The 24097-nt window shown below is 47.9% G+C and overlaps 6 protein-coding genes across 7 annotated transcripts; 4 read left to right on the top strand and 2 right to left on the bottom strand.

Moving 5' to 3' along the window:
- Positions 1 to 2: 2 nt before the first annotated feature.
- LOC124482032 (leukotriene B4 receptor 1-like) lies at positions 3 to 890 on the bottom strand. The gene has a single exon (XM_047042355.1). The coding sequence runs from the start codon at positions 888 to 890 to the stop codon at positions 3 to 5; it is 888 nt and encodes a 295-aa protein (XP_046898311.1).
- Positions 891 to 1280: 390 nt separating this feature from the next.
- nudt21 (nudix hydrolase 21) lies at positions 1281 to 3513 on the top strand. The gene is made up of 7 exons (XM_047041937.1): positions 1281 to 1564; positions 1716 to 1916; positions 2009 to 2072; positions 2168 to 2257; positions 2424 to 2499; positions 2880 to 2994; positions 3103 to 3513. The coding sequence occupies exons 1-7, from the start codon at positions 1443 to 1445 to the stop codon at positions 3122 to 3124; spliced, it is 690 nt and encodes a 229-aa protein (XP_046897893.1). The 5' UTR covers positions 1281 to 1442; the 3' UTR covers positions 3125 to 3513.
- Positions 3514 to 3838: 325 nt separating this feature from the next.
- On the top strand, positions 3839 to 7344 carry ogfod1 (2-oxoglutarate and iron-dependent oxygenase domain containing 1). Of its 2 annotated transcripts, none has more exons than XR_006957709.1 (13): positions 3839 to 4033; positions 4415 to 4560; positions 4640 to 4686; positions 4808 to 4908; positions 5085 to 5201; positions 5312 to 5403; positions 5508 to 5636; positions 5903 to 6016; positions 6110 to 6189; positions 6271 to 6554; positions 6643 to 6766; positions 6851 to 6909; positions 7137 to 7344. XR_006957709.1 is itself a non-coding variant. In XM_047042445.1 (13 exons), exons 1-13 carry the CDS (start codon positions 3874 to 3876, stop codon positions 7296 to 7298), a joined length of 1620 nt encoding a protein of 539 aa, XP_046898401.1. In that variant the 5' UTR covers positions 3839 to 3873; the 3' UTR covers positions 7299 to 7344. The 2 variants fall into 2 exon arrangements, 1 of the variants encoding a protein (XP_046898401.1); XM_047042445.1 differs by having other exon boundaries at positions 6638 to 6766.
- A 672-nt stretch (positions 7345 to 8016) lies between these two features.
- Positions 8017 to 11579, top strand: tradd (tnfrsf1a-associated via death domain). The gene is made up of 5 exons (XM_047042446.1): positions 8017 to 8113; positions 9715 to 9868; positions 10018 to 10295; positions 10422 to 10566; positions 10755 to 11579. Exons 1-5 carry the CDS (start codon positions 8105 to 8107, stop codon positions 11045 to 11047), a joined length of 879 nt encoding a protein of 292 aa, XP_046898402.1. The 5' UTR covers positions 8017 to 8104; the 3' UTR covers positions 11048 to 11579.
- Positions 11580 to 12447: 868 nt separating this feature from the next.
- gnao1b (guanine nucleotide binding protein (G protein), alpha activating activity polypeptide O, b) lies at positions 12448 to 17112 on the top strand. The gene is made up of 8 exons (XM_047042245.1): positions 12448 to 12862; positions 13003 to 13045; positions 14650 to 14791; positions 15057 to 15217; positions 15462 to 15590; positions 15726 to 15855; positions 15977 to 16130; positions 16250 to 17112. Exons 1-8 carry the CDS (start codon positions 12745 to 12747, stop codon positions 16435 to 16437), a joined length of 1065 nt encoding a protein of 354 aa, XP_046898201.1. The 5' UTR covers positions 12448 to 12744; the 3' UTR covers positions 16438 to 17112.
- A 1451-nt stretch (positions 17113 to 18563) lies between these two features.
- Positions 18564 to 23990, bottom strand: cog4 (component of oligomeric golgi complex 4). Its single transcript, XM_047042244.1, has 19 exons — positions 23832 to 23990; positions 23548 to 23630; positions 23352 to 23466; positions 23097 to 23271; positions 22751 to 22944; positions 22553 to 22658; positions 22291 to 22448; positions 22124 to 22182; positions 21766 to 21893; positions 21563 to 21681; positions 21212 to 21378; positions 20958 to 21123; positions 20780 to 20842; positions 20526 to 20639; positions 20357 to 20449; positions 20197 to 20280; positions 20003 to 20104; positions 19402 to 19530; positions 18564 to 19151 (listed from the first exon to the last, which is right to left on the bottom strand). The coding sequence occupies exons 1-19, from the start codon at positions 23964 to 23966 to the stop codon at positions 19017 to 19019; spliced, it is 2325 nt and encodes a 774-aa protein (XP_046898200.1). The 5' UTR covers positions 23967 to 23990; the 3' UTR covers positions 18564 to 19016.
- Between the last annotated feature and the right edge of the window lie 107 nt (positions 23991 to 24097).

The following is a 24097-nucleotide window of genomic DNA, read 5'->3' as shown; positions in this document are numbered from 1 at the left end:
TGCTATGTGCTGGTGGGCTGAGGATGGTCCCTGCGGAAGTCAGAAGAAGCAAAGGCATAGAGGAAAGGGTTCAGGCAGCTGTTGAATGTGGAGCAGGCGATGAGGAAGTCCCAGGCAATCTCACACACCCGGTACAACTCCTTGTTCTTCAAGGCCACATTGACCGCCGCCAGCATGTTGAACAGGTGTAGAGGAGCCCAGCAGGAGAAGAAGGACACCATGATGCTGCCGACTAGCTTGGTGAGGCGCTGCTGTCGCAACTGAGAGGCCAGACTCACCCTGCGATGGAGGAAGAAGTAGGAGGTTCCCAGGATGCAGCAGGGCATCAGGAAGCCCACCACGGTCTGGAGCAGCAGCACGCTCATCTCCACAGCCCTGCTTGGGTAGTGTGAGGAGCAGGAACTGAGGAGGCTCTTGGTACTGATGTCTCGCACTAAGAGGGAGGGGCAGGCTATGAGCCCTGCAAGCCCCCACAAGAATAACAGCAGGGCCTCCTCCCCCAGGCGACCAAGCCTTGCCCAGTTCTGAGGGTAAAGTACTTGGATGTAGCGCTGCACGCTCAGCAGGGTGATGGTCAGCACGCTGGCGTTCAGACCACCATGTAGTAGGAGAAAGAGTGTCTTGCAGAGTTCGGGGCCCAGGTCCCAGTTCTTCTGCAGGTTATAGATGACAAGAGGCAGGCAGAGCAGGACCAGCAGGTCACACAAAGCCAAGTTCAGCATCAGACGCAGAGTAAAGTTCCCACGCTCCAGATTTCTTACCACCACCACCACCACTGCCAGGTTTCCAGGGATGCCCAGTAGGACGCAGAAGGCCATGATGACGCTTGGCGCAATGCGGGAGATGTGCCAGTACGGATGCTGCATTTCCATTGGCAAGTCTGGCTCCATCCTCAGAATTACTCTAATTGGAATAACTGAGCGACACAACAGCCAAGATATGCCAGCTCTGACACGCTGGGCTGTTTGAGATACACTGAGCACAATTCATATCCTGGTTGTGTTTTATTGTTGGAGATGATGAGGATATACACTGTAGGCCAAAAACAAAGACCTTCTGTGATTGTGAGTCATGCTGCTTTGAATATACAGTGTGGTTACTGCTTGCTGTTCCTATGAAATGGAGATTATTAACCAAATAGCTCTAACTGCTATGGACTTCGTTATGGCATTTGTATATGAGGCATCACAAGTTTTACGATATATGCAATGAAACCACCTATTCGAGGATGCAGTACATAAGTTACTCTCCACAACGGTAGGTGGCGCTAATGCAATAATGATTGACATTTCAATTGCACGGAAAAGGGAAAAAAGGGAGCGAGGAGGCGATTTGTGCATGTCCCCTTCCATTTTCTTTGTTATTATATCTAATAATTATAAGGTTTTCATTGTTACCAGAGGGTAATATACAGGTGAATTGTGCTAAGTTGCTTAGGAGTCATGTCTGTCGTGCCTCCCAACCGTTCGTCCACCGGTTGGCCCCGTGGTGGGTCTGTTCAATTTGGTAACAAATACATGAGCGCGCCTGCAAAACCACTCACTCTGGAACGAACTATAAATCTGTAAGTAGGAAGGCGAAGTCCTGTTGTGTGTTTTTCTTCTTTTTTTTTAAAACCGAAATTATGTTTGTTTGTAACAGTATTAGCTTGTAAGCTAGCAAGCTAGCACCAATCTGAAACCTTGTATAATGTGCTTACTTCTGCATTCTTGTAGATACCCCCTCACCAACTACACATTTGGTACCAAGGAGCCTCTCTATGAGAAGGATAGCTCGGTGGCCGCACGCTTCCAGAGGATGCGGGAGGAGTTCGACAAGATGGGGATGCGAAGGACGGTGGAGGGTGTGCTGATTGTCCACGAACACCGGCTACCGCATGTGCTGCTCCTGCAGCTGGGAACAACCTTCTTCAAACTGTGAGTTATGTCCACAATTATGCAGTACTGGTCACTCTGTTGTTGCATGATGTGCTTCTCTGTTGCTTAGCTACACGGTTCTCTATCTACAGGCCTGGTGGAGAGTTAAGCCCAGGGGAGGATGAAGTAGAGGGGCTGAAACGCCTCATGACAGAGGTACACATATGTCTAGGGGCCTTTTCTCCTTGTCTTAAGGATTTGGTCAGTAAAAGTTTACCATCGTTATTGTTTTCTCTGTGTGTGTGTGTCAGATCCTGGGCCGCCAGGATGGAGTGAAGCAGGATTGGGTGATCGATGACTGCATCGGCAACTGGTGGCGTCCCAACTTTGAGCCACCTCAGGTATGCAGACCCCCACGTTGACTCATGTCAGGAAGGAGAACTATACTGCTGTTTCTGGTGCATTCTAGTTACATGTTAATGATGATGATGATGATGTTATGTGTTTTGTTTCAGTTATTGTTTAGGTTTTGTATGTGTTACTGATGTATTTTACTCTGTACTACAGTATCCCTACATTCCAGCCCACATTACCAAACCGAAGGAACATAAGAAACTGTTTCTGGTGCAGCTGCAGGAAAAAGGTAAGGGTCACTTCACAGAAAGATGTAACACATCGACTAGGCTACAGCAACGTTATCCCACATTTCCATTTAGTCATTTAGCAGATGCTTTTATCCAGAGCAACTTCCAGTAAGTACAGGGACATTCTCCCTGAGGCAAGTAGGGTGAACAGCCTTGCCCAAGGACACAACGTCATTTGGCACAGCTGGGAATCAAACCAACAACCTTCTGATTAATAGCCCGACTCCCTAACTGCTCAGCCATCTCCCCGCAAATTTTGCTGTGGAGGCGTACCTAATAATAATAATGTTATTAACGTTCTTGTCCTGTGCCTAGTAGACTGCTGGTGCTCATGACGAAAGGTCTTGAGTTGACTTGCTGCTTTTATTCTGTTCTTTAGCCCTGTTTGCTGTCCCCAAGAATTACAAGCTAGTTGCTGCTCCCCTGTTCGAGCTCTATGACAACGCCCCTGGCTATGGACCAATCATATCCAGCCTACCACAGCTACTGAGCAGGTATGTTCTGCAGTGGTATTTGTGTGTGTGCAAGCACACTAGAGATTGCGTTAATTCAGATAGGACAATTTATCTTACAAATCACTGATGACTTTTGTACTTTCTTAGGTTCAACTTTATTTACAACTAGAAGAGGAGGGTCTGGGCTGTCTCTGTGAGTGCAGCCGTATCTGGGAAACGGGGGGATGGGTTGATGGGAAGCAGAACTGGCCGGGATTTACTGCAGCTGACCTCTGAATTCTCGCCGTTCCTGAACAACCTGCAGGGGTAGTTTATGGTGGATGGATGAAAGTACTATTTGATGACCTTTTGTTTTTTGTAGAGCTGAAAATTCCAGCTAATTTTGTCTGATTCATGTTTATCCCAGAGGGTCTGATTTTACACTCTCTCAGAAGAGAAATATTTTGATTAAATACATAAAAAAACGTCAGCATTGAGTTTCATGTTATGTTTTAACCTGTGATGATGTCATGCATTTTTAATAAAGCGGTCCTTTCAAGGAAAAGTTCATTTTTAAAATAAATGTCCCAAGTGTGGGGTTTGTTGAATGGTGATGCGTTAACAGAAGGCCTACTCACTGATGGCTCAACACTGCAGTATCAAATGAATTTGAAAAAGGTATTTTACAGTGAAGACTTATTTCTACTAAGTCTTCGGCAATGGAACAGGTAATTGTAAAACATCCCCACATGAAAACATGTTGGACAGAACAACATTCTGGAACACCATTTTCTTTGTCAAAAGACGCATAAAATAAAACGCTGACTGGATGTAAAACAAGTTTATTTTTTACATTACAACAGTTCTACAGAAGTGAGTGCTGAAGTCAGCTGCGTATTTATGACGCAATATGTCTGCGACCTACACTGTTAGGCTAAGATGAATTCTAAGCGACACCAAAATGACAGCAACAACTCAGAGGAAAGAAAGAAGAAAAAGAAAAGAGAGGAGACAGCAGAACTTTCCCCCGTTATTGACAACGAGGAAGTGAAGAAGGCGGTGAAGGAAGCTTGGGCACAGCGAGCACAGTACAGCCATGGTTAGTCCGCAGTTAGCTTGCTAGATCGCCAAGCTTTTTAGCTGGCTAGGTACATGTGTTATACAGCATCAGTCACATGGTTTCCATAGCTAACTTGCGCATACAATGAAACGCTTGCTGTCTATACAGCCAAGTATTCATTATCCCCCAAACTAGGTATATGTTGTAGATTAGTTGTTGTTGAAATAGCCTATTGCCCTATTCTATATAACTACATCTCAGTGAGACAGTGTAGTGTAGTGTCGTCTCGGCATACTCGTCTGTTTCACACCTTTTCCTTAATAAATGTGTTGTACTGCCAGTGTGCTTAATGGCCCTTATCAACGGTGAATAAAGTGTTGTAAATAAATCAACTGTCTTCCCCGCCGTGGCTTTGCGCAGGCGGGCTGGAGCTGGACTGCGAGCCTTTCCCTCACTGCACCATACGCAACTTCCTTCACAGCGAGGCCTTCACAGAGAACCTGCATAGAGAACTACTAGACCTCAATTTTCACGCGAAGTCCAACGACCTGTACAAATTCAGACAGGTATAGGATCACACGTAGCTTTTAGCAGGCCATTTTCTCCGGAGTGGTAACAAGTTGGTTTTCCTAATTCCCTTCACAGTCAGATGACCTGAAAAAGAGAAAAGAGCCTCACATCACTGGCCTCAGGTAAATCTGTAACAGCAGAGAGAGAGAGAGAGTGCCTTTAATAACCCCATATGATATCATATTATCTGTTAATATTCAAGTGTTTGGATATTTGTATTACATATACTGTTTGTTTTGACAGGGCAGCACTATTTGGACGGTTCCGAGCCTGGCTTGGAGAGGTGTTGGAGGTGGAGCTGGAGACGACAGTGGATATCTCTTGTGCCAAGTACCAGTATACAGGTCCATTACTTCCTGTTCCTCTCACCTTGGTCAGGAAGTATTAGAATGATGTCTTCTAGTATTAGGGTTATCATAGTGTTCACGGGCATAGCTCCGGAAAGTCTTTAATAGGATGTCTGTAACACCTGCTTTCTCTCAATCCTTTATTCTCTGTGTGCTGGTCCCTTTGTCTGTAGATGTTCTACTGTGTCATGATGATGAGTTGGAGGGCAGACGTGTGGCCTTTATCCTGTACCTGGTGCCCCCTTGGGAGAGCAGTGATGGAGGCACGCTGGATCTGTACAGCACTGATAGTGAGCATCAATATCCTGACAGAGAGATCTTCAGTTAGAGTGCCAGAATGTGGAATTTCCCGATATGTGTATGTGCGTCTGAAAAGTTACATGGTGTGTTTAATTGTTAGGTATGTTTCAGCCCCAGAGTATAGTGAAGTCTCTGGTGCCTTGCTGGAACACTCTAGTTCTGTTTGAGGTTTCACCCGTCTCCTTCCACCAGGTAACAAGTTCACCACAGCCTCTGTCCTTCTTTTCTCGGTTTTCTGCTGTGTTCTTGACTGGAACAGTGTGCGTCCTAGACAGTAATGGCATGTGTGTGTGCAGGTTGCAGAGGTGTTGTCGGAGGATAAGTGTCGCCTGTCTCTGAGTGGCTGGTTCCATGGCCCATCTCTGGAGCGCCCACCTCGTTACATGGAGCCCCCAATCCCCAGGAGCCCCCACCTCCCCAGAGATGTAAGAGTGTGTGTATGTAGGAGTGTGTGAGTGTGTGTATGTAGGAGTGTGTCAGTGTGTGTATTTAGGAGTGTGTCAGTGTGTGTATGAAGAGTGTGTCAGTGTGTGTATGTTAGAGTGTGTGCATGAGAAGACTGGTTGTTATTGTGACTGTAGTCGGTTATGTTGTGATTATTGTACACATTTCTTGTCCAAATTCATGTTATTCTCTTTGTCATTTAACTGTGTGTGTGTGCGTGTGTGCATGCATGTGTGTGTACTTACAGGAGACTCTTTTGCTGGAGTGGTTGAACCCTCTCTATCTAGACTGTGTTTATCAGTCTCAAGTTCAGGAAGAATTTGAGGACAGCTCAGAGATCCAGCTCAAAAACTTCCTCAAGGTACAGCCTTTATATTCCCTGCCCAAACCTCACACCTGTGTCTAGCTCCTGTTAGGTGAGACCAGACAGGCCTGACACTCATTTTCTTTGCAGGAGGAGAAGTTTAGGGAGGTGAGTGAAGCATTACAGTTGGCCCAGGTCCAGTGGTGCAAGCGGGGTCCACCCAATAAAAGGTGAGATTGAGAGAGAAATATTGTAATAACCAAATGGTAGTGCTGGTTTTAAATGACAGTGAGGCATTTAAATGTGTACAGGTGCTATGAAGTGGCCTTGTTAGACTCCCTGCCTCCGTGTGTGAGTGCATGCTGGGAGCTTTTCTGCTCTGAGGCCTTCTTCCTACTGCTGTCCAACTTCACTGGCCTGAGACTGCACTACCTGAGCCCCAGTGATGAAGACAGTGAGGAGGAGAAGGAGGAGGAGGAAGAAGAAGAGGATGAGGAGGAGGAGAACCAAGAAGATGAGGCGGCCATGAGGAATAGAGGTGCCACAGGCTCATCTGGAGATAGACCAACAGCAGACGAGAATATCAAAGTCAGAGGTTTGTGTGTGTGTATGTGTGTGGACCATCATGGTTGCATGTCTGTTAGCAGCATGATCACCCCTGTATCCACCGCCCCCCAGTGCAGAGCGTGCCTGTGTGTTCCGGGGAGCTGCGTCGCTGGTCTCATGGAGACTTCACGCTACTGAACGATGCTGATGCTGCATCAGCAGAATACGCCCTGGACCTGCTGCTGCCTCTGGGATGTTCAGGTCAGGGACACACGCACATACAAACTGTCCTCAAAAACTGTTGATACCAAGCCAACGTGAGTGTGACATGTTTCTCTCTCCCAGACTGGCAGGCCCAGTGTGGAGGCTTTACCTCCTATGTGGCCAACGAGGAGGATGAGGAGGTGAGATTCAGCTGCGGCCTAAAAAATGCAACCCCTCCTTGCTTCTTTCTTGTCTTGCAATATTACTGATCCTATGTGTGTTGGTGGCTTCTCTGTAAAGCAGCAGGCCTCCAGCGATCCCTGGAGAGTGGGGGGCTATGTGCAGATGGCAGCTGATTATTAAGATGTTCATGGTTGTCATCGTTGTCATGGTTGTGACTTGTCACATGGTGTCCTCCGCTCCTCAGCTCCTGACAGTGTATCCAGAAGACAACTCCCTGGCGCTCGTCTACAGAGACAAGGAAACACTCAAATTTGTCAAACATATTAATGAGAGCAGCTCCAGCAGGCTAGCTGCCCATGAAAGCTCAAAAGGCTTCTACGACTTTGCCTTTGTCTATTATGAATGAGTATGTCTCAAGTATTGTTTCTAATAAATCAGTGTGTAAACGGTCAGTCTGTGGGCCCCTATGATGTCAGATAGTTCTACATTACAAAGAACAGGCAGGTATACCCTGTTACCATGGTAACTCGGTTTTGGTCTGCTTAGGGCTACAGCAGAGAAATGTCTGTTGTCCATTTTTATTGAGTATTTGTGTGAAAGAGTGAATATTTGTAAGAGCCAAAGCAACTAATATTTATGTTCATGTTATAATCCTGATGTAATACTTTTGACACACTGACCGTCTACACTTTTCAAGGGACACTTTTACTTCATAGGGCTTAATCTTTTCAGGAAGATTCTGTTCAGAAATGAGCCATTTCCTTTTCCTGTGGTCGATTGTGAGGCAGTTCACATCTAGAATTTTTGTCATGTACGGTGTTTCAATTTTGAGTGAAGCGGGGGTGGGAATATGATTATTTGACTATTCAATATGGGTTCAGAATTTCTGTCAACATCCAAAAGTCCCATGATATTCAGTCGTTTTTCTTTTTAGTAGGCTACCAGTGTTGCAACACTACCCTTTTAAGTAGTATTCCACAAAACACCATAACGCTTCAAAAGACAACAAACCACGGGCGTTTAACAATAAGTAACTGAACTACTTCCTTCCCGTAAAAGTCTTTACTTCAGCCAATTGTAAAGCTGTATCTGAATTCACCAATCACAGTACTCAAAAGTTTCCCTTTGACCAATAGCCTGCTAAGAAATTATTGTATCTGTGGGTGTGCTCTGCTGGGTAGGACGCTTAGCCGCCCAGAACTAACTTTTTCCATGTTTAAGGTAAGATTATGACAATGAAACAATGTTGAAGTGTGTAAGCAGAGACAGCAAAACTGAAATAACGACTCACATCTTGTAAACAAGCAATTAACGATGTGAATCGTTACGTTTCTTGTCAATAATGAAAGAAGTTAGGTTCCGTTTCATTTCTCTTGACTCTGATACTTTGTCGAATTTTAAACAGCTAATGGCTTTAGTAGTTTGTCTCGACAAGGCATGCTTTCTTTAATTAGGCCCATTTAAATGTGCCCAACACCTACTGACAAATAACAAAGGAAAATTGTGTTGAGTGTTGTGGACATAAAGGGTGTTGTTTTATCTGTAATGGCATAAACAACACATGCCTCTACGAAAATCTTATGGAATTTCACTCGTCATGTGACCCACTGGCCGCGCGCTATGATTCGATTTATTTTCTGTATCTGGCACTGTGGACCATATTTCAGATAAAAAAATATTTTCGCTTTTTACACTTGTATGCAGTTATTAAGTGTAACAACTGAAAGTTACAGTATTATTTTACAGTTTTTATTATATTCCTTTTTTTTTACATCAAGGTCTATAGGCCTAACTACTGTTGGCCCAGACTTGGCTTTCTAGGAAGATATTACGTAGTTAACCCTTGACAGACTGATATACAGACTGGTATAGCTCAATACACAGAAGTAGTCAATGATAGACAACATGTCGTTTTTAATCTACAGTTACACTAATCTGCGCATCTATGGTGCATCTGTTGGTTGAACTAAGCTTCCCATCACTCACTATAAGACCTGGAGTATGAATTATGGTAGATGGTCATAGGCTGACTTGTGAGTCGGAGTCCTAAAACGAGGATATAGGTGTAATCCAGATGAGATGGTCTTTTAAGATTTGTCCATAAATCTAGCACATGGTGCCACACTTGGTTTACCCTCAACACAGCCCCTCTTTGTTTGGTGTGCATGTGCACTAGAATCCCCAGAGCATGTGGATGAAGTTAAGGTTCCAGTGGTGTGGGGTTAGAGGGGCACTGTACAGATTGGGGGATAAAGTCATATTTACATAATTTCAAGGTAGGAGAGATGGATCTCAGGTCCATGGAAAGCCAGCGTAGATTGTTAGTTGTGAGTTTGAGGATAGATAATCACCTGTGTTCACTGGTCACCAACACACAGACTCAGCTGTTTTGCTTTCTGCTTGGATTGATTCATAACCCTGGAAGTGTCCTCATGTGTCACTTGTCGAATAGACTCAACGTTCAGACAGGAGCTTATGACAGGGACACTGAGCTCAGACAAAAGAATTCCCACTCATGAATTTAGAGAATAAACAATTCAGAGGGAGAGGTGAACAGGGAGTCAGGACGAGGAGAAGAAGGAAGAGACATGCACATCAAGGAGCATTAGACCTTAAATCTAGTGTTTGTTGTTGTTGTTAACATTTACATTTAGTCATTGAGCAGACACTCTTATCCAGAGCGACTTACAGTAAGTACAGAGACATTCCCAGAGGCAAATTGGGTGAAGTGCGTAATTTAGCACGGCCCGGAATCGAACTGGCAACCTTTTGACTCCCTAACCGCTTAGCCATCTGACCCCCTTATTGTGTGCGTGTTCCAGAGTATGGATATGCACAGTGTGAAGGATGTCCCATGGACAGGCTGTGCTGTCCTGTTCCTGCAGTCGCTGTGTCCCTCTGTGAACCTGCTCTCCCTTTACAAAGACCCACATGGCAAATTCAGCGTCTTCAAGGTCATCAAGCTCACCCTGACAGGTAAGCCCCCGGTCTCTGAGCCAAAGGGAGTGTTGACATGGCGATCTGTGTACCTGTGTTGTTCATCAAGATTGGTGTGTGTGGTAGTCCTGTTCATGTAATACTGTTTCTGTGGTCTGATTGGCCTTCCTGTGCTGTCCTGTGACCAGACTCAGTGGGGGGTCTGGTGGGGTACGAGATCCTGAAGCTGCACGATGCCGACCCCCGGCTGGGCGTGGAGGTGAAGTTTGTGGACGCCACCGTGTGCCGGCGATTCCTGGAGAGCTACAGCTCAGGCGCTGTGCGGCAGTCCCTCGCCCAGCACTCCTGCCGTCTGCTTACCAGCCCCTTGGAGCTCGAGGCAGAGACAGAGCTGAGGGCCGGCACGCACACCCTGGACAACTGCCCCTCCCTGGAGCTCTGTCTGCAGCACATCCACCAAGCACAGGTATGCCTCACTGTTCCAATGCCTCCCCTGGCCCAGAGACTAGCTATTTTGTACTTGGTTTCCATGGATAGCCTGTATACCCACTGACTACACCACTGGTTTCTAAATGACAATGTCACGTCTCAGCCAGAGAGGCTGCGGGATGATGAGGTCACAGCGCTGGAGCAGCAGTTGCAGAACCAGGCCCTAGGCCACAACCCTCAGCGACAGGTCACACAGGAAGTGTCTCCAGTGCCCAGCAATTGCTTTCTTTTTCAGAAGAAGGCCTTTGGTGAGTACATTCCATGCTGCCCAAACCCAATTAGGAAGATTTCATGGTAGATTGTGATGTCCTTCCCTAGCTCACACATACCCCACCTACCCTCTCACAGGGCTTGAATACCTAGCATAGACCCTATTTACCCCACACTGGCCCCCAATGTCTCTAATAGTCCCTCCCCCTATGTCTCGGCCTATCAGAGGACCGCATGCTGACGGCCGCGGACCTGCAGTGTTTCTCCAGCGGGGTGGGCCGCCAGTGGAAGCATGTGGGCCGGGCCCTGGGGAAGACCTGCCGTGCACTGAAGGGTCCGGCCATAGACAACCTGGCTTACGAGTACGAGAGAGAGGGGCTCTATGAGCAGGCTTACCAGCTGCTCAGCCGCTTCATGCAGGCGGAGGGGCGGGCAGCCAGACTGGGCAGGCTGGTCAGAGCTCTGGAGGACTGCAAACTCACCAGCCTGGCAGAAAACATGCTGGAAAAACAGCCATGAGATGGAACTCTCTGACACGCTCTGACACACTGTCTTGTTGTGGGTATGTGTGTGTGTGTGTGTGTGTAGGAGGCTAGGATGAACAGTTGACTCATACAGTATATCTTTGTGGTCTCTGGTACATAGGTTACTGTCCTTATATTGTAGGTGTTAACTGTATGTGAAGTGATATGTGTTGGTGTATGTGTGCAGAAATGTATTAGCTTGCGAGACTCTTTTACAATTGTGCATATTTCTATGTCATTTCTATGTCATTCTGACTTTTTCTTTTTTTAACAACCCTTCTTTTGACTAAACTAGTAGAGTTCTGAGTGTGGGAGGCTGTTCCTAAAGTACCTGTGGAGCAGTTTTCTGACCCCCCCCCCCCCACACACACACACACACCTCAGCCCAGTTCTGCTCTGATCAGAATGTAATCCCTCAATCAGGAACCAGTCACCACAATGTCATTGCCATTGTACATTTAGTAAAGCTATGTGCAATATGTGGGACATGTTCAAACAAATCAAAATAAAGGGTTGGATTTGTAAAACGGCAATCAGATTAATATTTGTGTCGTTGTGAATGCATTACTGTAATTGAAGTGAAGGTAAAAGTCCATTTTGGGAAATGAACGCATTACCTAATTCATATCCACACAAGGCCCAGTATACTGACGAGGTAGTAATCTCTTGCTAGTACTCACTTGCTCTTTCTGTCTCATACACGCACAAACAAACGGAGTCATTCAGTGTTGCTCTTATAGGGCCCTTTCTGCTTGTAGACTGGCATATGTCCCATTGCATAAGTGTGAGGGTTCAAGGTTCATGTGATCAAGAATGTAGCCTGAGCAGGCCAAGGTTGTGGAGGCCTTTACTGATTGTAGGTTTATCTGTCCCTTGGTAGTGTCAGAGCTGCTTTAGAGGGGAGTCCTCCCCCTCCACACTTGCCTGTCAATCCAGATGTGATGCACGGATTAGAAGCTTTTAATGCACACACACAGGCGAATGCACACATTTTGATACACACAAACTATCTTACACATAGTAGCCTGTATGTACTTTTACATAGAAGCACACTACATATAATACACCTAAGACACACATTTGCACACATTTACACATTGCTGGATTATAAAAGGGATTTTATTGTATTTTGTACAATATTGAATCATAGTAAAACAGATTTACAGGTCACCTATTAATAAGAACACTGAGGAGGCGAGATTCTTTGCCTTGTGCCAGACTATGAATTATAGGTAATAGATCATTCCACGAGAGCAACGTTAATGTCTAAGACACCATTTGAACGCGCTCTCTCGTGGACGTGATTTTACTGCTTCTGCCTGGACTCTGACGTCAGCGAGATCTGTCTGCGCTAGGTGAGTCTCGCGCACCCTCCGCCTTCCTCGCTCAGCTATTGTGAAGAGATTGAACGATGAGATCGCTCGCGCTCGCTGTCATCAGCGCCGCCCTATAGAGACCCCCAGCCCCGAGGCTCGAGCACAACGACCCCACCCCCCGCTCCTAGAGGGACGGAGCGAGAGCTACAGAGACACGGAGAAAAAAAAACCTTTTCGGACCCCGGTTCTATTTGCCCTCAATCTGGGCCTCATGCAGTAGCCGACCGTGCGAGCGAGCGAGAGAGATACACCGTGATTGAGTCGCGAGGGACAGGGCGGAACAGGAGAAGAAGGGATCGTTCATTCGGCTCGAGCCATGGGATGTACACTTAGCGCCGAGGAGCGCGCAGCCCTTGACAGGAGCAAAGCCATCGAGAAAAATCTGAAAGAGGATGGAGTCACGGCTGCCAAGGACGTCAAACTGCTGCTGCTGGGTAAGACACCGTTTTATAACGGGGATGGCCGTTCTGAACGGTTCGGTGGTAATGGATGGATCTGAAAGCGCCGGGCCGGGGCGGTGGTGCTCTCCGTGGTGCTGATAGCAACCTCTCACTCTGCACTCTGTTCCTTACAGGAGGAGGAGAATCGGGCAAAAGCACGATCGTCAAACAGATGAAGTAAGTGTCCTTCTCTTTGATTTAAGCGTATTCGTTTGCGGCGAGGCCTGAGATTGCGCCTCCAGTGTCCATATTGAGTCTGAGCCGCTAAAGCTCCGCCATGTTTCCAGAGGCCGTAGCCTACCTCTGCCGGTGACTCGAGCACCTCCTGTAGACGGTAATCAGAGGCGATGCAGGCCGTCGGTACTTGGGCCGCAGGGGTGCTGTTCACTCAGACGGTGCTGAAATGCAGTCCGTTTTTTTCCCCAGGATATCTGGCATACGTGGGTGTTGTGTGTATGTGTGTGTCTGTTTATGCGTATGTGTGTGTGTATTTGTGAGGTCACTACAGCTCCATTAGCGAATACCTCTGCTTTAATCTTAATGGCTTTAAGTGCCTGATATCGCTCTGAGTACTTTGCCTTAAAAAGCGGATTTACGCAGAAAATATGGAATCTAAAACCTCATTTAAACCTTTCTATTTCTAATCTAAATCACTCATCTAAATCACTGTTCTTTTTTATACACCGCTACATTAATAGATTTTTTTCTTAAATATCACCACGATCCGCGCCCCTTCCGCCGACGGGATATTCTATATTTCAAACCGAAATAGATATGCATTCAAGCATCCTATTAGAAATCCACACTTTTCCTCTTCTCCCTCTTCACGCATCCTGCTCCTCTTTCCTTTAACACAGTACACATATCCTGCTGCTCCTCTCTCCCTCCTTCCATCCTCCCTCTCTTCCTCCATCCTCCCTCCATTTCGGTATTCTGGTCAGATTCTCTAGGGAGGTTTCTCTAGGTGGTCGCCAGTGAGCAGCTCAGTGGCTTGTTGTGTTGCCAGACCCATATGGTTATGTTGCTTATGTAATGCTTGGATAGGGACAAGCAGGAAGACTCGACCTGAAGCTGCACTTAGTGACTTTCCACACAGCTTGTGTGTCTGTGTATGTATGTGTGTGTGCGTGGGTTCAGCTGTTTGAAATGTTAATAAGAGAAAGCCTCTGGATTGTCGGGTTGCATATTGGAAGGTTCTGTCAGGATGTTTGTTTAGTTTCTGTATTTTACATTTTAGTAGACGATGGTAGAACTCTGTATTATTAATCAGAGTGGACGTGCGGAAGGCCTCCGTGTTGCTGACTGGTCCAGCAGTGTGCCTGTATCTCATGGTGCTGGGAGCTGGTATAATGGATTTGTAATCTGATTCCAAAGCATTCCACATCAATGTCATTAAGAAAGGCACCTCACTCTGTTATTACAGATGTGGGCTAGAGTGGCTATCAATGGCTGCTGCTCTGTCTGGGTGCTGTGTTTGTGAGAGAAAGAGAGAGAGAGAGAGAGAGAGAGAGAGAGAGAGAGAGAGAGAGAGAGGGGAGATGGGGGCAGCCACTGTGGTATGTTTTGGGAGGGACGAGAATCCCTGTTTGGCTCTCAGGGTGAGTTGAGACAGACATGCTGAAGCATCTGCTTGAATATTCACTGTTTTCACTGAGGTGTGAATGCAACTGTGCGCGTGTGTGTGCGCACATCGTTATATCTGTGTGCCTGTTCTGATGTGTGTGTGTGCACATTGTTATATCTGTGTGCCTGTTCTGATGTGTGTGTGTGTGTGTTTGCAGGATTATCCATGAGGATGGTTTCTCTGGGGATGATGTGAAGCAGTATAAGCCTGTTGTGTATAGCAACACCATCCAGAGCTTGGCTGCCATCCTGAGAGCCATGGATTCCTTGGGTATCGAGTTTGGAGACAAGGACAGGAAGGTGGGTGCAGATTCTGTGTGTGTGTGGCAGTGGAGGGGTGGTTATTACCAGTGTTCAGTGACGCTGCCCCCCCCCCTGCCCTCGTCCAAGTGCACTTTAAAGAGGACTGTGACTTCACTGTGCGCCTCCAGCTACCCGAGCTTTATCCAGGAACGTAACCGTTCACTCCCTCTTGTCATTCACGCTCCACATACTGTATTGTGTGTGTTTGTATGTGTGTGTGTGCATGCATGCGTTCGGGGCTTGTGTGTGTGTGTGTTTCCAGGCGGATGCTAAGCTGGTGTGTGATGTGGTGAGTCGTATGGAGGACACAGAGCCCTACTCCGCAGAGCTGCTGACGGCCATGAAGCGTGTGTGGAGCGACGCTGGAACCCAGGAGTGCTTCAACCGTGCCCGAGAGTACCAGCTCAATGACTCCGCCCAGTAGTGAGTAACCACTAGCAACTGGAATACCTAAATAGATACATCGCTACACCTGAATTACCATTTTGTTTATAAATAGGTATACGCCAACAGTCATAGACCACAACTATTACACAGTCTGTGACACATTCCTACGATGTGAAGAATTCAGAATCTCTGTTCTTCAATCTCCTTTCCTCTCCTCCCTTCTTTCCTTCCTCCCCTCCCCCTCTGTGTCCTCCTCTTCCCCCTCCCCGCTCCTGCTCAGCTACCTGGACAGTCTAGATCGTATTGGTGCACCAGACTACCAGCCCACAGAGCAGGATATCCTCAGAACTCGAGTCAAGACCACCGGCATTGTAGAGACCCACTTCACCTTCAAGAACCTCCACTTCAGGTTAGCTACATGCTTTGAAGAAAGCCACACAAATATGTTCAGAAAATGCAGCTGAGGAAATTCATACAGACGTAGTGTGAACTGTTGGCGTGTGATGCGTGTTGCATGTGTGACCTGCTTTCCTTGCTGGGGCAGGCTGTTTGACGTGGGAGGCCAGAGGTCTGAGCGTAAAAAGTGGATCCACTGTTTTGAGGATGTGACGGCCATCATCTTCTGTGTGGCGCTCAGTGGGTATGACCAGGTGCTGCATGAGGACGAGACCACTGTGAGTAGCAACGACACACTCTACAAATACACACACACTCTTTCACACAAACACACACACACAATTCCAAGAATCTCAAGTCCACAGACTCATTATTTTGTACGTGTCTTTTTTGCGACAGAACCGCATGCACGAGTCTCTGATGCTCTTTGACTCCATCTGTAACAACAAGTTCTTCATCGACACCTCCATCATCCTCTTCCTCAACAAGAAGGATTTATTCGCTGAGAAGATCAAGAAGTCCCCCTTGAGTATCTGTTTCCCTGAATACACAGGTGACGGCCCCTCCCACACCTCCGTCACACTGCTCACACAACGTGATGGAAGCAAACCTTTCACACCCTCCCTTCCTCCCACTCCCCTCCCCCTCCCCTCCCCCTCTCCTCCTCTGCAGGTGCTAACTCGTATGATGACGCGACTGCTTACATCCAGGTCCAGTTTGAGAGTAAGAATCGCTCACCCAATAAGGAGATCTACTGTCACCTGACCTGCGCCACAGACACAGGGAATATTCAAGTAGTGTTTGACGCCGTCACCGACATCATCATCGCCAACAACCTGAGGGGGTGTGGCTTATACTGAGGCCTGGCCCAGACAGGGGTTGCAATGGAGAGTATGAGGTGTTTGATGATAATTTTGATGATATTAAAAAGGCATAAATATGTAAATCTACACGTCCAGACGGACCCAAAGAGCTGCCGCCTGACACCACACTACCATGACCCTCTGTTTCTGTTCCCATTCTAGACACCATTCTTCTTCTGTTTCTTTGTTTTCAACATGTGTTTCCTGCTGAATGTGTTTCCTGTTCTGTTGTTGATTGTATTAAGCTATCAGCATGGAGGGCTGTGTTGCTCTGGCCCAACTCAGCCAGATGTGTTGTGTCTGGAGTCCAGTACGCGTTCTCTGCTAACACCTGACACGGCACTGGGACAGTCTCTGCAACACTTCTGGCTGCAGCATGGGAAACACAGCTCACCCTGCTCCGGTTGCCGAGGTGATGTTGTAACGTAGGTGGTGGTGATGTTGTGGGGTGGGGGTAGGGGTGGGGGGGTGTAAAGCTGGTAGGGGCTGGTGGTTAGGCTGTCCTAGATAGAACTCCCCCCTCTTCCCTGGACTCCCCCAGGGGTGCTCAGTGCTGGGCACTTCCTGTCAGCTTTGTTCGTCTCTCCCCTCTTCTTCACCACTCTAGGGGGAGGGGTTCTTGTATGGCCAGCTCTCTCCATTGGCCTCCTAAAGTGTAATGAAATGCCCGTCAGCCAACAGAAAGTGTGAATAGTGTCATATCAGCGCCAACCTTCTGAGACTGACAGCTAAGGGGGCGGGCACGTAAACAATAGATGGCTATCACTATCTATCTGACAACCTTTTACAATAATGTAATAGAAGAAACACATGATACATTTTATTATCATCAAATTTGTATTGATTGATTTCAGCCTCATGCGCTCCATGCTTCTCCGTCCTTCCCAGAGTCCCGTGCCACATATTTATTTCCTGTCCTGTCAGACTGGGGGACAACCACTTCCTGTGTCAGTCAGGGCCACAAGCCGCTCTCCCCCCCAACTCTAACCATGCTACCCTGCTTCCCCACTCTGCTACCTTGCTTCCTAACCCAAATCCTGCTCCCCTCATACGCTCCCCGTGTCTGGCTCTTACCACATGCTGAGCGCTGTGTGGAGAGAAGAGTGGCATTAGAAATGAACACCCCCCCCCCCCCCCAAGCCCCTGACCACTGACACGGTCACATTCTCTCTTCACAGAGGAAAAGTACAGCTATCCATTTATTCACCTGTGCACCTAGAAGCATCCTTCCTCCCTCTATCACTCTTTACTCCTTCCATTCCCCTCTAGTTCTTTACTCCCTCTTTACCTACTTCATTCCTCTATCACATATCACTCCTCATTTCTGACTTGTTCCATGTTCACCTTAAACACCGTACTGTATATATATATGATTATACCACATTTCTGTTTTTTACTGTGAATGTTTTTGTGCTGCACCCCTTATCTCCTCCGTAGTTTATTGGTTGCTCTCATGTGGAATGTTTGTGCTGAGCCAATCGAATGTTGTGTTTACATTAAAGCCACACTTTTCCTAACTATTCCTTGTCTCCAGGCTGACTTTATTTCACTGTGATCAAAGTGATCTTGGTAGGTTTTGAAGGACTCCAGTTTGGAGTCGGTGGTTTGGCTTCTTCCAGCTCCGAGGCTGACTAGACAGTTTCCACACAGGGAGTCCTGGCCTCCCTGTCCCACCTGAGGCTCTCCAGAGCGTCCCTCCAGAGCATTTCTGGAGCCGTGTTTACGGAGCTCCACACCTGCTCCCACACAGACGAGGGAACTCCCTGGACGCCAACCAAGACCAAACAGGTAGAAGTCGCGTCATGAAAGGAACATTGATTTTATAGAAGCACCACCTTTTACCCAGGCAACTACAACTAGGAAGGAGTTAAAAGTTCATCACGTTAACTGATTCAGCTTTCATTCATTAGTAGACAAGGATGTCCGTCACCTCCAGTGTGGGTCAGTAGGTATACAGGACAGATCATCACTGTTCAGCAGCTGTCTATCAGGTTAAAACTGTCTCATCTCCCAGCCAGGAACTGGATCAGCTCTCTGACCTGCTTCTGTCACTTTAATGGATATGATGTTCATTGTGGGATGGTGTCACCCACAGTGCTGCAGCATCACCACATCACAGCTCATTATGAAACAACAGCTGGATCTTTATTAAATAGTCAACATTTATTACTATGATCTTCACACTCTTATAAAGGATCTTAGCTCGTACGCTAACAGCACAACCCCACAACCTTTAATATCAGACTGCCTCCTGAATAGGCCACGCAGTCAGCTGGGGGTCACAGCGGGGGTCAGGGGTCACAGCGGGGGCTAGGGGTCACAGCAGACACTTCCTCCTCCATCTGGAAACTCCTCACCCTTCTTGATAACCAATACCCACAGTTGCTATAGCAACACCAAGAGGGCCCCTGGCCCGGTCCTGCACCAGGCCCATACAGGAGGCACAGAAGAGCACACACCCAGGTGTTGGTCCCTTCTACAGATGGGACACCAGGAGGGAGAGCAGGGTTGCTATGGTAGCAGGGAGAGTCCCCTCCCTGGGAACCAGCTCACAAACACATCTCCAAGGCGGGAGGTTAGAGACGAAGCCTCTTGATGTCCTCGCTGCGGAAGTCAATACGGAGCGCCAGAACCTGGCGCACCTCGGCCGGTGTCAGACGCCACGTCAGAGGACCTGAGTTAGGACCCCAGTAGTCCAGAATCTCTGTTACCTACACCCCCCCCCCACACACACAGCATGTTACCCAATATTCAAATATTGTATTCTTGGATCTGTTATTAACACATACACAAACATCCTAGTAACATGCCTGCAGACATGGTGCATTGTTTGTGTGTCATATACATCTACATCTGGGGCGGGACATGCACATCTTTGTATGCAAGTATGTATGTGTGTATGTATGTGTGTATGTATGTATGTATGTATGTATGTATGTGTGCGTGTGCGTGTGTATATACCCTCTCCAAGTTCAGGATTGTAGCCATTTGTGTGAGGCGAGCAAACTTGTCTCTGATGGTCCAGGTGGTGATGGTGGTGAGGTAGGCCACCAGAGAACGCAGCTCCCTGTCAAACTGCAGACCGCCCAGCTACACAGAGACAAGATGGAGACATGGCTTCAGAAAACCCCGGGGTGGAGGAGGAAAAAGGAGAGAGAAGGAGAACGAAGGGTGGGGTTTAGGATGGGGGAGGGGTGGGGAGGATTTGGGGGAATGTGATGGGAGAGGATGCGGGGGAGGGGAAGAGATGATTGATTATTTATATTGTGTTATTTTTAAACTGCTAAAAAATGTGCACCCTTGTCCACATAAAACCTTTAAAGAGGATAAGGGTGTGGATGTTGTTGAGAGTGGTGAGCAGCTTGGAGTCCTGGTGAACGCTCTGCTCACAGGAGACAGATGCGGCTAGAGAGGAAAAACACTCTCCATCTCCAGCAGCTCCTCCACTCGGCTGGCCTGATAAATAAAGCATGGGAACCTGCTTTGTTCGTCACGTGTGTGGGTGACGTCAGCGGCGCAGGCTGTGCACGGCGCCACCTGGTGGACGCAAGCTGAAACTCACCCTGCTGAAGGTGCACTTGAGGAGGGTCTTCTCCATTTCCATGGAGACCAGGCTGGTCATCAGGCTGGTCAGAGTATCGTAGATGACCGAAGACAGACCGACCTGGGGGGGAGGAAGATTGGGGGGTAAACTTTGGTTCATCCACACATGGTCCTGAGTGGTGCTGGTGTTGTTTGGTATGTTACTATGGTTACCTTAAACTCAGCCATGAGTGTCTCCAGGTTAATGATGAGCTGCTGCACCCAGGGGTCATTGGCTTCATACTCACTGAACTCCTCCTGCACACAAACACCAGTCACAATAGGCTCAGCAGGCCTGTGTGTGTGTGTGTGTATGAGAGTATTCTGTTCGTACCTCCTCTATGTTGTGGGAGATTGACAGGAAGCTGCTGATCCAGGGTTTGACCTGGGGCTTCACGGCCGTGGAGTTGAGCTCTGTCAGACCCTCCTAAGGATACAGCACAGTTACAACACTTCCAGTTACTGTGGGTGTGTTTATGAACATGTGTGTGTCTTCCTCCAACCTGTAAAAGATCCTTGAACTTGCTGGAAGTATTGACAAGGTCTGACAGGCAGCTGTCAATCTTGGCCTGCTCCCCTGACCCCGCCCCCTGGGTGAACAGCTTCGAACAGTCACTCTGCCAGTCAGACAGGAGGAAAGGGACAGAGGAAGACCGAAATGAGACCTTAGCCATCCAAGACAACACTACTGAAACTAACATCTAGTACGAGACAAGCAGCTTCTCGTTCCCTGAGAGCAGGAAGCACGTGAACTCACCTCCAGGTTCCTCTTCAGGGTACTGATGTTCTCACTGCACACCTCCACGTTATTCAGAGTGACCTGAGAGAGGCGTAGAGAAAGAATGAGAACCGTTGAGTCTATCTGGAAAGGGGCATCTAAATAGAAAGTAAGTGTGTGTTTGCGCGTGCGTGTTCTGTGTATGTGACAATCTCACCAGGAAGGCGGCCTTAGCGACCTCTGCGCTCTCTATGCTCATGGTGTTGAACTTGCCCTGCTGTAGGCTGCTGTGCACCAGGCTGACCGCACTGCTCACCCCTCGCTGGATGTCCTGCAGGGTGGTGGCAGGGAAGCCCTGGCGCAGCTTGGTATACAGCACCTCCCTGGTGGGGGGGGATACAAGGGAGAGGGGCTGTTATTTGACTCATTTCTTAGGACTTCAGCACTCGGGTGAGATGAGGGCGGCCGCACCTGAAGTCCCCCTCCAGTGTGGACGTGGCATGGTTAATCATGGCACAAAGACAGTCGATGCTGGAGCTGGACAGAGCTCTGCTGATGCACTTCTTCACAATGTAGAAACAGTCATCCACCATGCTGGATGTCAGCTGACCCTTCTCATACGTATCCATAGCAACGGCCTGGGCAGAATGGGGGGGGGGGGGGCGGCACAATATGATACCCTGCTTGACAATCCTGTGACATGTCAGGTGTCCTGTGACCCGTGAAAAGTGTAATTCATGATGATATAGTGGAGGATTGTGACTCATCATGAAGGCAGGGTGGTATCTGGTTGGGTTTAAGATGATAAAGGTGTTGTGGTACCTTATTGACCGTCTCTCTCATGTAATATTCCTCCATGGGGATGTAGTAGCCTATCAGCTCCTGCATGGTGCGACTCAGGACACAGTGTTTCAGCAGCTTCTCCACACTCTGCTGGTGCTCTGAACAAACACACAGCACAGTCAACACTGTGTAGATTGTGTATTATATGTGGGTATAATGTTATTTTATGTTTTGTACTTTACCCTGTGTGATGGTTGATGTGGCGTCCCCAACCTCAAAGTCCGCCATCATACGACGACGCAAGAAACGCAAGTACAGCTCTGCTCTGGCATTCATCAAAGTCACCTCCATCAGCACTGGGTCCAGCTCCCTGCACACACACACACACACACACACACACACACACACACACATACACACACACACACACACACACACACACACACACACACACATTAACAAATAGGCAGACAAATAAGTAGGCAAACAGACAGACAGGCAGACAAACAGACAAGCAGACAGGCAGGTAGGCAAACAGACCGACAGGCAGGCAGACAGGCAGACAGGCAAACAGACAGACAGACAGACAGGCAGGCAGACCTGGGTTCTATCTTCTCCATGGCACCACCCTTCATCATGCTGCTCTGGACAATCTGAAACTGGACAAGAAACATTCCACTGAGCATGAGCACAGAGCAGTAACATCGGCAACCTCTGCATGATAGAAGCACCAATACCTCACTGAGGTCCCCACTCATCTCCTGTACCTTATTGTGGTAGTTCCTTTGTTGAATGAACTTGTCCACAATGTTCTTAGCCTGCCGATCACACTCCTCCTGCAGATGTGTGATAAGGGTGTACAGGTGGCCGGGACCATAGTACGTCTCCACTATGGGCTGGTGGGTTTCCACAACACGGGCAATGCCTAAACACACCAACACCCGGTTAACAGACAGCTCATTTACTGTTCCGCATACAAACAGGCAGACAGTCTAGAGGGCAGACAGACAGGTAGGCATGCAGTCTCACCCTCCAGCAGCAGAGTCAGAGTGTCAGCAAACACCAGAGCAGCTCTCCTCTGCCCCAGGTCTCCTCCCAGGGCCAGCTGCAGGTTCTCTTCTGCCTTAGACGCCAGCTGTGGATGGTCCCAAATGTTCACATGAGCGTGTGTGAATGACAGAGATGTGTAAAATGGAGACATGCGCACACACACACACACATGCCCACCTGGCTGCAGAGGTACTGTCCAAAGCGAGCCAGACCCTGTTCATGGAGACCCAGTAAAGGGAAGATCTTGAAGAACCTTTCCACCTGTGCCAGGTCGCCTGCGGCAACAGCCTCATCAAGTCGCTCGGCAACCAGGACTTTGAGGCGCTGTTCAGCCTCCTGCAACGTGGCCAGGCTGGCGTCCACGGCACTGCCTGAGCACAAACACACCATCAGCTATGACTGGAAGTAGTGTGTCGTTTTGGCAGTGTTGTTAATAGATGCAAATTGTTGCAAAACGTGGTTTCCCATTATTAACAGGAAGTGTATCCTTATAAGGACCTGTGTGGTGTGTGAGCTGTCTTACTCTCTTGTCCCTGCCGACTGAGCTCAATGACTGATTGATCAAGAGAAAGGTAACGGTGGATGTGGGCAGCAGCCTGTTCATAATCCTCGTTGCGAAGTGCTGTCTGCACGCCATCGGTGCAGAACTTCAGGTCCAGAATGTCGTCGGCCCGCTGGATAACCTTGTACAGCCTTGTCTGCACAAATAGCACATATGCAGTCGTGAACAATGTGTGAATACCCTGTGTACCCAGTGTGTGTTTTTGTGGATGGATACCTTTGCCAGGTCGAGCTGTCTGACTTTACTGCTGACGTTTTCCGCCAGGCTGCAGGTGAAGGTGATCATCCCAGCCAGTTGGCTGGCATCTCCTCCAATCAGCTGCAAGTTCGGTCTGAGGGACCCAGAGAGACGGGTCAAACAAAGCACCGGGTGTACTATCATGACAGCAGGTCACATTCATTCACACACTCACCCCATCCTCTGGAGCCCCAACATCTTATTGTTAATGCTGCCTTCCTGCTCCACCAGTTTATCTAGCTCCGTCGCCACCTCGTTCTGTTAGAACACACATTCAGTCACATCCGTTTAATCCTGTTAATTTTGCAGTATTTTTAAAGTTTTTTTTCGAAGTTCAAACTAAATATTAAGCACTTGTTTAAGGCATCGCAGTAAATGGATGCTCTGGACAGTTAGCAATGCTAGCTATGGGCTTCACATCTTCTATCCATACAAAATGGAGTCAACGCAAAGTCTCACCTCCTGCGTGCAGAGCTGTTGGTAGACCCTTTCCAGGTCCTCTAGTTCTGTCAGTGCTGAGATAGCATCCATGTTTACTGTGGATACACAGGCTGAATCACATCTTTTCAACGCTATGGGACTGTTCTCAGCCATTTTTAGATCCCAACTCAATAGAAACGTGTCACTTCCGTGTTTGAACGGATGTTTCAACGAACGTTAGGGTGCGCGATTTTGCGCATAAATGGCTTCGGGTACCGTCAATTTATGCCGTCTCAACCAAAGTA

This window comes from Hypomesus transpacificus, chromosome 19, assembly GCF_021917145.1.
Source record: "Hypomesus transpacificus isolate Combined female chromosome 19, fHypTra1, whole genome shotgun sequence".
NCBI lineage: Eukaryota > Metazoa > Chordata > Actinopteri > Osmeriformes > Osmeridae > Hypomesus > Hypomesus transpacificus.
Note: the sequence above shows the minus strand (reverse complement) of the source record. Positions and strands in the feature narration are given on the sequence as shown.

Bases quoted from the DNA above. Each gene is read 5' to 3' on its own strand.
- cog4 (XM_047042244.1), bottom strand. From the start codon at position 23,966: ATGGCTGAGAACAGTCCCATAGCGTTGAAAAGATGTGATTCAGCCTGT. The intron at 21,124-21,211 runs GTGCGGCCGCCC...CCCCCCCACCAG, and splicing joins ACACTGGAGGGGGACTTCAG to GGAGGTGCTGTATACCAAGC. The intron at 20,843-20,957 runs GTGAGATTGTCA...CGCCTCTCTCAG, and splicing joins TCGCTAAGGCCGCCTTCCTG to GTCACTCTGAATAACGTGGA.
- ogfod1 (XM_047042445.1), top strand. From the start codon at position 3,874: ATGAATTCTAAGCGACACCAAAATGACAGCAACAACTCAGAGGAAAGA. The intron at 4,034-4,414 runs GTTAGTCCGCAG...GGCTTTGCGCAG, and splicing joins GCGAGCACAGTACAGCCATG to GCGGGCTGGAGCTGGACTGC. The intron at 5,637-5,902 runs GTAAGAGTGTGT...GTGTACTTACAG, and splicing joins GCCCCCACCTCCCCAGAGAT to GAGACTCTTTTGCTGGAGTG.
- LOC124482032 (XM_047042355.1), bottom strand. From the start codon at position 890: ATGGAGCCAGACTTGCCAATGGAAATGCAGCATCCGTACTGGCACATC.
- tradd (XM_047042446.1), top strand. The intron at 9,869-10,017 runs GTAAGCCCCCGG...TCCTGTGACCAG, and splicing joins CATCAAGCTCACCCTGACAG to ACTCAGTGGGGGGTCTGGTG. The intron at 10,567-10,754 runs GTGAGTACATTC...TCGGCCTATCAG, and splicing joins TTTTCAGAAGAAGGCCTTTG to AGGACCGCATGCTGACGGCC.
- nudt21 (XM_047041937.1), top strand. From the start codon at position 1,443: ATGTCTGTCGTGCCTCCCAACCGTTCGTCCACCGGTTGGCCCCGTGGT. The intron at 1,917-2,008 runs GTGAGTTATGTC...CTCTATCTACAG, and splicing joins GGAACAACCTTCTTCAAACT to GCCTGGTGGAGAGTTAAGCC. The intron at 2,500-2,879 runs GTAAGGGTCACT...TCTGTTCTTTAG, and splicing joins GGTGCAGCTGCAGGAAAAAG to CCCTGTTTGCTGTCCCCAAG.
- gnao1b (XM_047042245.1), top strand. From the start codon at position 12,745: ATGGGATGTACACTTAGCGCCGAGGAGCGCGCAGCCCTTGACAGGAGC. The intron at 12,863-13,002 runs GTAAGACACCGT...TGTTCCTTACAG, and splicing joins CGTCAAACTGCTGCTGCTGG to GAGGAGGAGAATCGGGCAAA. The intron at 15,856-15,976 runs GTGAGTAGCAAC...TTTTTGCGACAG, and splicing joins TGCATGAGGACGAGACCACT to AACCGCATGCACGAGTCTCT.